At 38.1% G+C, this 16635-nt stretch overlaps 1 protein-coding gene across 2 annotated transcripts in view; it reads left to right on the top strand.

The window, feature by feature from the left end:
• Positions 1 to 11699: 11699 nt before the first annotated feature.
• The window catches only part of SYTL5 (synaptotagmin like 5), a 96468-nt gene continuing 91532 nt past the window's right edge, over positions 11700 to 16635 (top strand). For both annotated transcript variants that reach the window (XM_030807473.1, XM_030807474.1), the window contains exon 1: positions 11700 to 12174. In XM_030807473.1, coding sequence (XP_030663333.1) covers positions 12056 to 12174 — 119 coding nt within the window. In that variant the 5' untranslated portion in view covers positions 11700 to 12055. The remainder of the gene's footprint in view (positions 12175 to 16635) is intronic.

Raw genomic sequence — 16635 nt, 5'->3', positions numbered from 1 at the left:
GACCAAGAAATATGAAATAAAACTGTGCTGTTACAAGCTGTTGCAATTTGTGAGTTATTTGTGTCACAACATAGTCTACCCCAGTGTTGCTCAAAATGTCTGTGATGAAGGATCAGTTGTTTGTTACTTTTATTTTCAACCTGGATAGAATAGTATTTTTGTAAAATACAATTTAAATAAATTAGCAGATAAATGAGACATGAAATACATAAACATTCAAGTACACATTTTCATTAGATTCAACAGATTTAAAATTACTCTGTCAAATTGCTATAAAAATTTCTAAATGCTTATTCTCAATTTCTTTACTTATATAATTGCAAACCAGTAAGTTTAGAGACCTGCACTGGTCTGCAACCCACACTTTGAATAACGCTGTATTAGCCTATCCCAACTGATACAGTGTTACTGCAAGAGAAGTATGAAAATGTATTGGGTAAATACTATGAGTTTCCAATTGCTGCTGTAGCCAATCACCACAAACATATTGTCTTAAAACAACACAATGTATTATCTTACAGTTCTGAAGGTTAAAAGTCCAAAATGAGTCTTGGGAGACTAAAATCATGGTGTTAGCAGGGTTGCATTTCTTCTGGAGCCTGCAGGGGAATCTGTTTCCTTGTCTTTTCCAGCTTCTAGAGGCCGTCTGCATTCCTTGGCTTGTGGCTGTTCCTCCAACTTCAAAGCCCATCACCTGAGCCTCTGCTTATGTCATCACACCTGCTTTTCTGACTTTAACTCTACTACCTCCCTCTTGTAAGGATCATTGTGATTGCATTGGGATCACCCATGTAATCCAGGCTAATCTCTTTATCTCAAGACCTTTCACGTAATCACATCTGCAAAGTTTTGCCATCTAAGGTAACATATTCACAGGTTCTGGGGATAAGGATGTGGACTTCTCTGGGAGCCATTATTCAGTTTATCATAGATAGCTAAGCTAAACTAGGAGTCAGCCATTTAGGTAGATCCCTGTGGATACTTAGGAATTAGGAGACGGAGAAATGGGGGAAGTATTCCAGGCAGAGTCTTACAAATAGGCAGATCTGGAGGTGAGGAAGATCATGGCTTTTTTAGAGGAATGAAATTTTGAGTGTGGTTAGAGGATAGATATGAGAGAGAGAGGTCAGCAAGGGACAAATCATGAAGGGTTTTGTAAACCATATTAAGCAACTTGAACTCTTAAAGAGCAAAGGAAAGACATCAAAGGATATTCAGTATAAGAGCAATAATTATCAATTTGTATTTTGGAATTGTATATAGAAAAGCCAGATTGGAGGCACAAAACTATGATGCTGATGAACCACGGTGGTGTCACCTAATTCACAGCATGTCTGAAACCCAAATCCATTATTTCCCACAAAAGCCAGCACATTCTCCATCTTCCCTATTGTATTCTTCTAGGATTCAATTCTTAACATTATTTTTGGCCTCTTTCTTTCTTTGGCTTCTTACTCTAGTCAGTCACCACACCTTATTGGTTCTCGAAAATTTTTTAAAGACATAAAATAATATATGGTTCCATGAATATATCCAAAATAATAAACAATATGGAAATAAGTCCCTTTTCATCCCTTCTCTGACCCCTAACAATCCAACTCTCATCTTCATATGCAACCTGATTCATGATCAATATGTATTATTCTGTGCCTTTTATTACGCATTTACATTTATTATATACATGCATAGATCTACTGCATTGTTTTAAAAGCATTTGCATTAAAAAGCGTAATTATCTTGTCTATATTCAGCTCACAATATAACTTAGATATTTTCCATGTCAATATATTTTAAATGCCTCATTTTAAAATTGAACATCGGTATTGCTGTCTTTTCCAGCTTTGAGAGCTTCTAACTCTAATAGATTCTAACAGCTTCTAACTTTAGAGTATTGCAAACTTTCTACTGTTGATAATTACGCTATAATGTAAATGTATCTTACAACTTATTTTTCAAATCTTTCTCTTTTGAAATTTTTACTAAGGCTTTCTCTTAGCCAGCATTTTTAAAGATAGAAGTAGTCTTTTCTTTAAAAATATCAAAATACACAATGCCAAGAAAATAAACAATGATCTTAAATATTAGGTTGGTGCAAAAGTAATTGCAGTTTTTACCATTAAAAGTAATGGCAAAAACTGCAATTACTTTTGCACCAACCTAATACCTTTTTCCAAACTGAAAGTTCTGTGAAAATTCATAGTGGACATTAAAGACTCTGAGAAGTTCTGTAGAAAAAAAAATATTTAACTTGGTTTAACTCTACATATCTGAATTTTTTTGTTGAACTACATCACTTGATATGGTTTGGCTGTGTCCCCACCCAAATCTCTTGAATTGTAGCTCCCATAATCCCCACGTGTTGTGGGAGGGACCTGGTGAGAGGTAATTGAATCATGGGGATGGGTTTTCCCATGCTGTTCTGGTGATAGTGAATAAGTCTCACGAGATATGATGGTTTAATAAAGGGCAGTTCCCCTGCACTCACTCTTTTGCCTGCCACCATGTAAGATGTGCCTTTGCTTCTCCTTTGCTTTCCGCCATAATTGTGAGCCCCCCTGCCCGAAGCCATATGGAAATGTGAGTCCATTAAAGCTCTCTTTTTTTAAATAAATTACCCAGTCTCAGGTATTTCTTCAGAGCAGTATGAAAATGGACTAATACAGCACTGTTAACAATTCCATATAATATCTAATAACATCTCATGGGATACTGTTGTTCCATGAAGTCACTGTGTTGCCTCAAATGTAGTGGTTACAAGCAGGGTCCCTGAAACCAAACTATTATGAATTACCAGTTGACCTTAGGCAAGTTACTTAACATCTCTGTGCCTCAGTTTTCTCATCTGTAAAATAGGAATAATAACAATTTGTTTCATTAGGAAGTCATAAGGGTTAGTTGAATAAGTGTTAGTGGTTATTTTTTGGAGCATTCTGAGGATACTGCTCTTGAAGCATTCGTATGAAGTTGACGGCACTGTTAGCCTCTCTATTGTTATTTGGAGAATCAATATCATTGTGAAATTAAAAAAAAAATCTTGACTATGGCACTCCCATGTAATGTACCACACAGAATTGCCTGTGTGAGAAGAAACAGCTCTGTTGCAAAGAAATTCCTGTAATTCCATAGCATCTCTCTTTGAATCATTCAGTTTGGGGTTCGTTGTAAAAGTACTACTTTTTTCTCTATCCACAGCATGGCAGTTCTCACCTTTTGACAGTCATGTGGACTGCTGTGCTTGTGGTAATCCAATCACGGCTGCCTTGCAGGATGACTGCTCCTCTGTTTGAAAGACATCCTCAAGGGAATTTTGCATATGTGATTTAGCTTGTATTCTAAGCATCCTAAACATCTCTGTAAGTGTGCTGAAAATTCATCTAATTTGTGTTGTCACATGGTGACAGTCAAACAGGAAATTAACTTTATTTCTATCAATTTCATCCTAAGAGCACTCTCAGAAACATTCTATATTTAAAGCTGCATTTCAAGTACACAGTAATGAGATATATTCAGATATACCCTTTCCTTTGATTCAAATATTGGCCCCTATTATTTTTAAGTGTGTGTTACTCAAAACAGATGCTTTTTAAACTTATGTCCCTTTGTGATGCTATAAGAATATCTGACTACCACATCTTTTTGATAATCAGAAGTTAATAACTTATCCAAAGTTATCTATACTGAAAGGCAACAGAATGACATACAAAGCATCTTGCTATCTTTTTAAATAGCTTAGCATAGTTCAACAAAGTTACTGGCCACAGAGGGAAAAGTCTACATCTATATTTAAAGAGAGAGAGCTGTTTAAGTCAGGAATTGAAGAATAAAAGAAAAATGAATTTCACCCTTCTAATCTGACTAGTGTTTACTAGCCCCATTTAACTAAAAGAATGAGGATCAATTATTCATTTTTTTCTCTACTTGATTAAAATGTGTAATGGGTAAGGGATTCTCCAGGTGAGGTATGAAATAGCTGAAAAGAGACATGCAATGATAATATATCCTCAGGTGAAGTCATTGCAGTCCAGATGCTGGTCTTCAGTGCAAAGGCTGAAAAATTTGATTTGGTTAGCACACAGCAAACAGATCTGACATGGGTTCAAACTAAACCAAATATGGAGAACTCCATAGACAGGACCAGAACATTCACTCCTGGAGGGAGAGATGGGAAGCCAACTTATAATCAAAAGTGTCTGGGAGGAAGTGAGATTGAGCAAGGGGAATTAGCTCTATGATTTGAGTGATTCATGGCATGAAAATTTCTCAGAATGAGGCTCCATCACCTAGCATGGAACATGAGCTACAGGGAACAAACAGCTATTTTCATTTTCATTCCCTTTCTCTAGTTGGAGTCTGGATGGGCACTGACATCACCTAGCTCCTTAGATCTTCCTTGTCTATGCCTTGGTTCACTGTCTCCTTTTCTTCACCCTGTATTTCTCCGGAAGGACTGTGTTATCATCAACTGCATTCTATCTTACTAAATTTATAATCGTAGTTCAGTGCTGCCTTCTGGAGAAAACATCCTGATTTTCTTGATAAAGTTTTGCCTACTTCTGATCTCTTTAGCCAACTGTTACTGGAAAGGGGTCCCAATCCAGATCCCAAGAGAGGGTTCTTGGATCTCACACAAGAAGGAATTGGGGGTGAGTCCATAGAGTAAAGTGAAAACAAGTTTATTAAGAAAGTAAAGGAATAAAAGAACGGCTACTCCATAGGCTGAGCAGCCCCAAGGGCTGTTGGTAGTCCATTTTTATGCTTATTTCTTGATTATATGCTAAACAAGGGGTGGATTATTCATGCCTCCCCGTTTTAGATCATACAGGGTAACTTCCTGATGTTGCCATGGCATCTGTAAACTGTCATGGCACTGGTGGGAGTGTAGCAGTGAGTATGACCAGAGGCCACTCTTGTCACCATCTTGGTTTTGCAGCTTCTTCACTGCAAATAGTTTTATCAACGAGGTCTTTATGACCTGTACCTTGTGTTCTCATCCTGTGACTTAGAATACTTAACCCTCTGGGAATGCAGCCCAGTAGGTTTCAGCCTCATTTTACCCAGCTCCTATTTAAGATGGCATTGCTCTGGTTCAAACACCTCTGACATTTTCCCCTTCTCTTTTACAAGAGAATCCTTAATCCTAAGGGTTGCAGAAGAATGAAGATCCATCTTTTGTAACTTCTTCATGCTGAACAGGGGTGATGATATTCCTGCCTAACTATTAGGGTCTCTTGTATTCAGGGTAGAGAGGAGCTCAGTTGGAAAGTGTCAGTACAGTGAGGGCCATTTATAACTCTTGAGTTCTGACAAAAGGTGATATCTGGAAGATTAGTAAGTGTTCAATTTAAGAAAATTTTCATTAAACTTATTTTGCATTATTACACAAAGAGTACAGCAGCAATATATTCCACAACAGTAAAGCAAAATAAGCAAAATTATCCCAAGTAAACGAAATTAGAAGGCTTCCCATGAACTGGGCAACTGTTGGAAACAAGCTGATATGGAGTCACTAGCCAATTCCAATATGTACCCAGAATTAGAATATTGAACCATATTTTTACATTACACAGCCCTTTTGTTTCTTTTGAGATGCAGTCAGACATCACGAATTGGTTCACAGGAATAAGCAGGGTCAGTCTAAATTGCAGGAAAAAAACGACAACAACAAAAAAAACAACTGATGAGACTAGAATTTAATAACAGGAGTACCATACTTCTGGAAACACAATTTTTCTCTCTCCAGTTTTCCATTTGTATTAAAGACAAATCATGGTAAGACCGATTTGATTGCAAAATAATCCTTAGTCTTATACTTAGCCTGATTATTTGTATAAAGTGCAGCAAGAATAATTATTTTTCACATAGGCTTTTTAAATTGGCTTTGATGGAACTCTGTTCCATAAGAAATCTCAAATAAGACCTTTTTTTAAAGCCAAGCCCAGCCATGGGTTTATATCCTCAAATACCTATGAATAAATTCTTCTTTTCTTGTTTTTTTTGAGATGGAGTTTCACTCTTGTTGCCCAGGCTGGAGTGCAATGGCGCAATCTCGGCTCACTGCAACCTCTGCCTCCCGGGTTCAAGTGATTCTCCTGCCTCAGCTTCCTGAGTAGCTGGAATTACAGGTGCCTGCCCCCATGCCTTGCTAATTTTTTGTATTTTTAGTAGAGATGGGGGTTTCACTATGTCCGCCAAGCTGGTCTCGAACTCCTGACCTCGTGATCTGCCCACCTTAGCCTCCCAAAGTGTTGGGATTACAGGCATGAGCCACTGCGCCCAGCCAATTCTTTTCCTCTTGAGGTCCCAAGATAACTTGCAGCTCCTGGACCTATTAGAAAGTGACATTCTTTACTTACCACAAGTCAGAAACCCTGTACAGGGAATGTGTAGACAAGTTTTCCCAAGGGGCTTTTATTGGCTCTATAAGTCAAGTTTGATTCCTTAAAGGAAAATGCATCTTTCCAGTCAAAGCCTTGGTAAAATAATGAGTTTCTCCAATTGTGTCCTGTTGCAAAAGAAAACAGATTCTTATTGTGCTTATGCAAATAACTATATTGCCATAAGTTAAGAATACTCACAAATAGGTTCCAACTCTGGAGAAGTCAGGTAGAGATAAACAAATATGCCTCAAATTTTGTTCACAAGAGTACACTTTACTCAACTGTTAAAAGCTGTAAACAGCTCAAAAGAAAAGTTTTCTTGTCTCTGAAAAACAAAACAAAGGATCAGCAGCGTTTTAAGCAAAAAGTCAAAAAGATCACTTTGGTCTTCTATTAGCTCAATCCATGCAGTTAACCCCTGTCCTGCTTGATATTTATTAACATTTCAGCTTTTCATGAGAGTCCTGAAAGTTTTTTTCTTTATTCTAATGTCATAATCCCCAACGTTATCAGAAACCTGCATTCAAGAACACCTGTTAAAGTCCTTTAGCTGACTATAAACCACCTTTTAAATAGGATTAAAATAAGACAACAACTGTTGGTGGATGACAAAATGTCTTAGGGCAGTCACAGTCAAAATATATGATTGACAAAGAAATTTGATTACCTTGGTGGCAATGTTGACAATGTTTCCTGTATGATTTTTATACCAAATAACCCAAATGTCATTTTTATATAATGTACTATTAATGTTAAGCCCTATCTTTAATAAAACTTTATAGATATATCTACCCAATTTTAATATTTGACCATAAGGTAAGATTCTTATACCTTTTATAACCCTTTACAAATTTATGTTAGAAAGCAGATTAGTGCTCTAAGAAAAACCTGTTGTGCTTATATTACAAAGTTCAATTCATGGAAGAACTGAATAATACCCCTTTAACTGTAGCCAATATGTTCACACACAGAATTTCTTTTTAAAGATTAGTTTGTCACAAGCCTTTCACAACTCACTCAAACCTTGAAGCATATCCTATCTAACTTCAAACAATCCTTTAAACTTTTAGGCAAAAAAAAATCCATATTCCCATGACTTCTTATAATATTTTACCAAAAATGCATTTCAGTTTCTTTACACACCTTGCATGTAAAACTGTTTCTTCAGTTGTCTCAATAACATATTACAATGTTAGCTTTTGGCAATTTTTACTTTTGGTGAAAAACCTGGTTAGTAAGCGATTTTAATTATGTACCAGGTGTGGCACCTGGGACAATAGATAAAAGATTTGACTTTTTCCAGCATAGCTAGGGGGCATGGCTAACATCACATGTCCCCAGGTCTTATCTAGAATCTAATGCTCTAAAGTAGATAAATTGAACAATTTTCAAAAGTCAAAGAAGCAGTTTATGACCTTAAAGCATTTAGTAAACTTAATATCTGACCTGTAAAATTTAGACCAAATGTCTTTATTTTATCAATAATCTTTAAAACTGTTTTTATTTTCCAAAGATTACTTAAGTCATGTGTACTAAAAGGCATTACACTTTTTACTTTTCTGACAAAATATTTGATTTAAGCTCTTATTTTTAAACTAATTAAAGTTTTTAAAAATATCACACACACACACAACACATATAAATACACATACAGAAGAAGATTCAGTAGTTGTAAGACTTTTCATTTGCCAGTTTCTAAGTTTGTCTTTAAGGCATGTGGTTTCTAGGGCTTAACTTGCAGGCACAGCTGGAAGGCAAAACAGATATACAAAATTAAGGATCCCATTTTTATGCCAGATCCTGGATCCCAAAAAGAGGGAATCAGCCCATCTCCATGGGAATCTTATCTCTCAGCGGTGGGTGGGGACTTTTTTTTAACCTTCTAGGTTGCCAACAGCATGCTTCTCTGATCTAAACATGCAAAAAGCCACATATTCCCCAATAACTGCCATTAGCCTTCCCCAAAAGTATATTTCCTACCTAGTTATTACACACCAAAGTTCTCTCATAATACTAAGCAATTTCTGACTCCCCAAAAGTAAAAAACATTGGATAATGCAATGCAAAACAGAATAGAACCTTAGATTTTTAAAGGAATCTATCCACTTCCAATTCCTGGAGTTTCATGAGGAAAACAAGTTTTTCCCAAAACCCAGTCTGTGGTGCCTCCTCTATTTTTCCCAAGGAGTCTCATGCTGTTAGAGCTTGAATATCTGCTTTAAATAAGCTAACTTTTAACTATAGCACTCTTTTTAAAAAGTCCTTTTGAATCTCTTATTACCGAACTTTAGCCAGGCCAAATGGCCAATATTCCTGTCTTCTGAACTTTACCAAAGGTAACCTCCCAGGTGCTCAAAGAAAGGAAAAATTCCAGAAGTGAAGCTGGAAGCTGTTCATCATGGGTGGGGAAGAGAATCCACAAATGGCAAAGGTCACACAGATATCAAACTAGAAAAGACTCATTCCCTAATCCTGGGATTGAACCTGGGCCACCATTGTAAAATGGTGAAGCCTTTGATGCTGAGCTACAGCATTGGGCAGTTTCCATTGCCTTTCCCAGAAGGAGCTTAGAGCAGCCAATTTTGAACTTGCAAAGGCTTTTAACTTCTCAAGATAATTTTTAGAGCTAACCATGAATCCCAAAGTTCCTGTTCTCCGGAAGGTGGAGATCAAGAGAAAGTACTGCCACATAGTTATAAGGTCAAGCTCTCAAGGAAATAAAATAAGATGAGAGGGAAACTTAATCCAGTTTTTTGTTTTTGTTTTTGTTTTTGTTTTTAGGGACCTGCAGCAAAGTTTGTAATTGACCAGTTTGCTGGGCTGGCTTGAACAGCAGGCTTACAGGAGTCCTAAGCCTATGTTCTATCCTAAGGTACCCTTCTTCATTATAGAACAATACAGAAACAAAAATTTATAGCACAAAGTACAGATTTTACTACAGCTTAAGACTAGCCTCACAATTCCTTTTTCCGATTAATCAAAACTTGATAGAGTTTTGGCTACTTCTGATCTCCTTAGCCACCCATTTACACACCAGTTAAGATAATATTAGTCTGTTGGTCCAGGTACAGATGAATAAAAATTCATTTAGGACTAATTTTGTTAATTAAACTCTCAAAGGGCGGTTTTATTTCTCTTATATTCTCACTTGATCTCTCATCTTCTCTGTCACCTTCATGTGCTACCCATGGTGTTACTTCCCTCCCTTCATCCTCCTCACAGGGCAGACTCTTGGATTTTTAGAGAGAAGATTTGTATTTATAGCCCAAGGCAGGGATAGCTATAAGCTTCAGGTCAAGCATTTTTATAGCTACCAACCCCTTGAATAATTTCTGAATACGATTCTATAAAATATTCACAAAGTACAGTCTAAGTCTGACATTTCAAACACAAAATATGTCTTCAATGAACCCTGGCTGTAATGATAACATAGTCATTCACTGAGTTTTCAATTTTTTTTCCATTTAATCACAATACCAGATGAGATACACAAGGGGTTGAAAAAAACAACTGTGTTCTTTCTCTGCGGAGACTGCAGTTGACAGTGATGCAAAAAACAATTAACCTTTCTGAAAAGCCCCGTTTGTCCTAACCTTATTGCTTCCTGTTCGTTTCAACCTTGGAGCACTCTGGGCCCTGTTGCCTCTAGAGCTTTCAAGATGGAGGGAAGACCTGGAGTAAATCCAGAGAATATGCACTAACCTGAACAGCTTCCTAAGAGGGGGCTGGCTCTTGGTCTGTAGGAAGCAGTTCATTTCTGAGTCATTTCAGCAAAGTTCTGGTTTGGTGTACACTGTATAGAACAAACACATGGGGATTTGCGGAAGTCGAGAAAGCTCTGGACAAGATCCTCTCCTTTCAGATCTCCTGAGATTTTGGGGTCAGCCTGAACTTATGGTTACTGGGAGGCCCCAAAGCAGCCTTTAGGTATGTATGTAGTTATTCCTGGGAGTCTTACTAGAGGCAAGCATACCAAGTGTAACTTGCAGGTAAATTGTAGTTCATAGATCTGTGGGGGAAGCTAAGGGACAGTATCATGGGATGATGCCCAATCACAAAAATCAGGCAGATTACCCAAGAAGTCATCATTCTTAAGCAGCTTTAGAGAGAGAATCCAGGTAACAAACCAATGAAAGAATGTGCTCAAGAGTTAGGATGAGAGTTAGGGCCTGGTGAGCTTCTTATGCTGACAAAGGGGTAGTTTTAAAACATCTATTTTACAATATATAATACATACCTAGAATAATTCACAAACAACCATGTACATCATGAGATATAAACACTCATTTTGAGAGTAAAACATTACCCAATGCATTAAAGCCCCTGTGTCCTCTTCTGTAATTGAATACCTGTGTCCCCCAGAGGTAATCATGATCTTGAATTTCCTAATTTGCCTATATTTATACTATGAATGTATGTGTTTCTAAATTATATATATATTTGCAAGTTATATACTTTTATATATATATATATATATATACATGTATATGCTATCGTTTTTCATGAATTCTTCTGTAACGTAATTTTTTTTTTAAGAGACAGGGTCTCACTCTTTTGCCCAGGCTATAGGGCAGTGGTGCAATCTCAAAGCTCACTACAGTCCTAGGCTCAAGTGATTACCTCCTGCCTTAGCCTTCCAAGTACCTGGGACTACAGGTGTCTGCCACCATGCCCAGCTAATTTTTAAATTTTTTGTAGAGACATAGATCTCACTATGTTGCCCAGGCTAGTCTGAAACTCCTGGCCTCAAGAGATCCTCCCACCTTGGCCTCCCAAAATGTTGGGATTACAGACGTGAGCCACCACACCCAGCCTGTAACTTAATTTTTTTTATTCAGCAGTGTTTGTGAAATCTATTTAGGTTGATGCATGTAGCAGAGGTTCATATTTGTTTCAACAGCACGGCTTTTTATGCTGTGGGCCTAGTTTTGGAAAGGAAGGAAGAAAGAAGGAGGGAGCCACTTAAAGGCCCTGACCTGTTATGGGCAGTCCAGATTGTGCACTTAGTGTCCCAAAGTGGTGACCCAATTCACCCATCAGTCAGCTGCAAGAGTGGCGATGTGATGCAGCTGGCAGAGGAAGCTAATTATAATGGAGAAAACTGAATTTGCATAGAGAACCAGGAATCAACTAAATACAAATAACATTTCCTGGTTAAAAAAACACTAAATAAGGATTTAATAAATGCATGTTTACTGTTTTAAAAAATAGTTTTTTGAGTTAGATACAACAAAATTTCAAAAATTAGGCAGTTTTACAAGTGCTGTAGGAAAAATAGCCTAATTAAATTTTTCTCTCCTCTTTTTTTCTCCACCGTCTTAGTGTTTTCTGCATTCTGTCCCAGCGGATCTGATTCCTGTTCTGAAGAATTGAAGTTGAGCATCGTTAGTTAAATTCAGCTGCTGCCTGACTGTACCCCACAGCAAAGGCTTTGGAGACATTTTTCAGTTAAAACAATAATGACTTTCTTGGAGTGTAATCCCAGTGGAGGCTGTTCTACCTATGGCCTGAAAGAATACTTAACTACCATCCGCAATTCTGCAGAGACCTTGTAAAAAACACACTTTACACCAAACAACAGAGTGATTCTGAGTTGGTTGGGGGAATCTTAGTTGTAGATATCAATTCACCTTCTTGAAGATTCAACCACTGCTACTCAGAGCTGCTGCTGAAACACCATGTCTAAGAACTCAGAGTTCATCAATCTGTCATTTTTATTAGATCATGAGAAGGAAATGATCCTGGGCGTCCTAAAGAGAGATGAATATTTGAAAAAAGTGGAGGACAAGAGAATAAGGTAGTATTCTTTTTATTTTTTCAGTCCTCCTTGACTGCTTTCTGTTTGTTTGAAGCAATTTAGATCAGAAATGGGCCAAGTGCAACCACAATGGGGACAGATGTCAGTTAGGAACTTCATGAGTTCTCAACAATAGCCCAAATATCAGAAAACTTTGGCATTTCACCATTTAGCCAGACATGAAAATGGAATTTAGCTAATAAAGTGGTACTGATGGGAACACTTAATTCGCTAATAAAGTCATAATTTTTAGTTAAGAGGAAGGACTACCCAAGTTTGAGTACCAGTGCTGGCAAGTATTAGTCGTGTGACTTTGAGCAAGCTACTCAACTTCCCTATGCCTTGGTTTCCTCATCGGTAAAACAAAGATAATAACAGTACCCACCTCATAGGGTTGTTGTAAAGATCAAGGAAGTTTATACATATGTAGTGCCTGTCACCTAAGTGTTCAATAAATGTTAGTTATTATTTATGCATAATGCCATTGTCAGATCAGTCTTACTGGGGATTTGCCTCCAGCACAGCTGTGAGAAGAAAGGGACCTGGAGAGTAAAAAGTTCCCATCGTACCCCAGAAACCACTTGAATTTTTAAAAATAAGTTTCTTGTGAAGAAAGTTGAATAATGTGGGCACAGTTGAGTTTCATATCCACTGTAGGCAGAGCTCATATTTAGCTGGTTTCCTGGGTATGACTTCACCTAATATTTCAGCCAGCATCAATTCTGATTGGTTGCGTCGCCTGCTCTAATTGGTCACATCATCGTTCTGATCATTTGCAAAATCCACTGTGATTGGCTGCTGCCTGTACTGTCTTTGTTTTAAAATATATTTGGTCATTACACCTCACCCCAGAAAAAAAGGAGCAGAAATAGAGTTCCTTCCTCAGTCACTGCCAACTATGCAATGTGTAGGCTTTGTGTCTTGTATGGCTCCCCAAGCTACAATCAGAAGCTTATGTTTATTTTACCTGAGGAGAAAACTTATCATGTGATTATCTTCACATGCTGAAATAATCTTTAATGTGCCTAAAGCCACTAGGATCTTTAGAAATGGAAATACATTTAAATATTCTTGATTGATGTTTATTTCACAGTTAAGAGCCCAGAAGCTTCATTTCCATTTTTCCAAGATATTCAACTAATCTTGAAGAAACAAAAGTTTTGATGAAAATTATTGCACTTTTTCTATGCATAGAATTCAGGTGGCAACAAAATGTAGTTAATAATTTCAAAGAAATCATGAATAATATTTTTGACATTAGTAGCCAAGTCATGAAAAGTAACTAATTTGTGTAATGCACTGCCAAAAAAAATTATGTTGTTTATAGGGGGTAACATATTCACTAGGAATTGATGACATTCTAAGGGGAATTAAAAATCATTTCTGTCCTGGCTAACACGGTGAAACCTGTCTCTACTAAAAATACAAAAAATTAGCCAGGTGTAGTGGCCGGCGCCTGTAGTCCCAGCTACTCGGGAGGCTGAGGCAGGAGAATGGCATGAACCCGGGAGGCGGAGCTTGCAGTGAGCCGAGACTGCGCCACTGCACTCCAGCCTGGGCGACAGAGCCAGACTCCGTCTCAAAAAAAAAAAAAAATCATTTCTGGCAGGGTGTGGTGGCTCACGCCTGTAATCCCAGCACTTTGGGAGGCCGAGGTGGGCGGATCAGGAGGTCAGGAGACTGAGACCGTCCTAGCCAACATGGTGAAACCCCGTCTCTACTAAAAAATACAAAAATTAGCAGGGCGTGGTGGTGCTCGCCTGTAGTCCCAGCTACTCGGGAGGCTGAGGCAGGAGAATCACTTGACCCCGGGAGGTGGAGGTTGCAGTAAACCAAGATCATGCCACTGCACTCAAGCCTGGTGACAGAGTGAGACTCCTTCTCAAAAAAAAAATTATTTCTATAGGAATAAACAATTTAATAACCAGATGCCCAGAGACAATGAAGTACAATGAATAGGACTTTGTCCAGAATATTTGTTTCTGTCATTATCAATAACTTGTATTAATAATTGTTGGCTGGGCACGGTGGCTCACGCCTGTAATCCCAGCACTTTGGGAGGCTGAGGAGGGTGGACCACCTGAGGTCAGGAGTTTAAGACCAGCCTGGCCAACATGGCAAAACCCCGTCTCTACTAAAAATACAAAAATTAGCCGGGCACAGTGGTGTGTGCCTGTAATCCCAGCTACTCGGGAGGCGGAGGCAGGAGAATCGCTTGAACCCAGGAGGCGGAGCTTGCAGTGAGCCAAGATTGTGCCATTGCACTCCAGCCTGGGTGACAGAGCCAGACTCCATCTCAAAAAAAAAAAAAATAGTAACAATTATTATTATTATAACTTTTCTTCCTTTTTCTCATTCCATTTTTCTTCCCTAGTCTTCTTTCCTTATTCTCTACAAGTAAATTCGGTTAAATTGTATAATATACGACAGAGTATCAAGAATAAAGTCATTGTTTTCCTGGCTCTTCAAACTTTTTTGAGAATAGCGTAAGAAAGGCTGTTTATAAATCCAAGAGATGCTTTTACAGAAAACAGATTTTCTAAAGCTATGTCTTGTCTCCTTGTTCCATCTGCATTAACTGCATTAGATGTGTTGTCTCATTTTGTTCTGAGCTCCTGTAATATGACTCAGGCTCCACCACTCTTAACAGCTTGGTATATTGAGAAGTCATTCCAAAGTGGGTGGCATGATGTTGAGGGTGTATGCTGTTGAATCACACAGCCAGAGTTCAAATCTTACTTTCGGCATGAAATATTTGTGTCATTTTAGACAAGGTGTTTCCATGGATAAATCTAGTTTCTCCATTCGACAACAGAAATAATATTAGTGACCTCATAAGATTGTTCTAAGGATTAAATAAGCTAATATTATAAACAGCTTAGAGCAATGCCAGCATACTCAAAAATTGTTGGTTATAATCATTAGTCGTATAGTTGCTTTGTGGTGCCCTTGATTTGCTAGTTGCAGTGGACACTATCAGTGCTCTACTCAGATCCCCTGGAGTTCCTCTCACCTCCTAGTTTTCATGCGCTTTATTCTAAGGACTTGAAGTACAAAATTACCTTCGGGTGACTGGAGTTTCCCATAGGATTAAAGAGACACAAGTGCCAGGTAAACTTGAGTGTAAACTGAGTAGCCCAAAGCCAATGGTTGACAGGTACAGAAATCCTTTGCCTCAAGGCAGGACAGACTCTGCAATGCAACTTAAGCTCCAGAGCTTCCCGTGGGATGATGCTGAGGCTGGACTTCACCTAAAAATCACACCCTTGCTTAGCCCCTCTCCCTGCCTTCTCCTGCCTCCCTTACTCCCTTACAGATTTCTCCTGAGAGCACTACATAAGTCGCTTGCACACAAATCTACATAGCAGAATTCGCTTCTGGAAAACCCAGTCTGAGACACTATGAAGTTTGTATTACCAAAGTTATTGCTATTTAATAAAGTTCGTTTCAGGGGAAATATAACAAGTCTGCAAGGTGAGCATTAAAATAAAGAATTTTGGTTCATTTGATTTACAAGCTATGATCTTCCCAACAATTTTTATCACAGTCATTGTGGTTTATATACTGATAAAGAAAAAAGTCCAAGCTAAAGAAAGAAGCCCAAGATTAAGCATCTTGTTCAGATAATATAACTTTCTGTTGGCTTTTTTCCCTTTATCTCCTCTGAATAGCCCTTTTATTATGAATTTAAGTACAACCTAATTCAGTTCAGGGTACCTTAACTCTAGCCCAGTAGGTCTGCATGGCAATTAAATTCTGCAAACATTTTTTTGACAGATAGATGATAGATGATAGATAGATAGATAGATAGATAGATGATAGATAGATAGATAGATAGATAGATAGATAGATAGATAGATAGATAGATAAAAATATTTATTATAAAGAATTGGCTCATATGATTATGGAGGCTGAGAAGTTCAGACCTAGGAGAGATGATGGTATAATTTGAGTCCGAGTCCAAAGGCTGAGAACCGGGAGAGCTGATGCAGTAAGTTCCAATCCATGTCTGGCAGTCAGTAGCAAGGGAAAACTGATGTCCCAGCCTGAAGACAGGGAGAGAAAATTCGTTCTTACTCAGCTTTTTACTCTATTCAAACCTTCAGCAGGTTAGACGAGGCATATCCATATTGGGGAGGGCAACCTGCTTTACTCAGTCTACTGATTCAAATATTAATCTCATACAGAAACACCCTCACAGAAACATCCAGAAATAATGTTTAACAAAATATCTGGGCTCCCAGTGGTCCAGTTAAGTTGACACAAATAATTAACTGTCTCAGGAATTTATATAAAGCAGGCTATAGCCCCCGTTCCCACACTTTTGTGAATTGTATAGCTCATCTTGGCTCTGTATCCCTGCTTCTGTTGAACTCTCCTTTCTCCTTGCATCTCACCACTTATGGCTATTCCTTACTCTTTTCTTTGCCAGGCCAGAGAACTTAGTCCTTTTTCCTTGAT

The sequence above is a fragment of the Nomascus leucogenys genome, chromosome X (genome assembly GCF_006542625.1).
Source record: "Nomascus leucogenys isolate Asia chromosome X, Asia_NLE_v1, whole genome shotgun sequence".
NCBI classification, from domain to species: domain Eukaryota; kingdom Metazoa; phylum Chordata; class Mammalia; order Primates; family Hylobatidae; genus Nomascus; species Nomascus leucogenys.
Note: the sequence above shows the minus strand (reverse complement) of the source record. Positions and strands in the feature narration are given on the sequence as shown.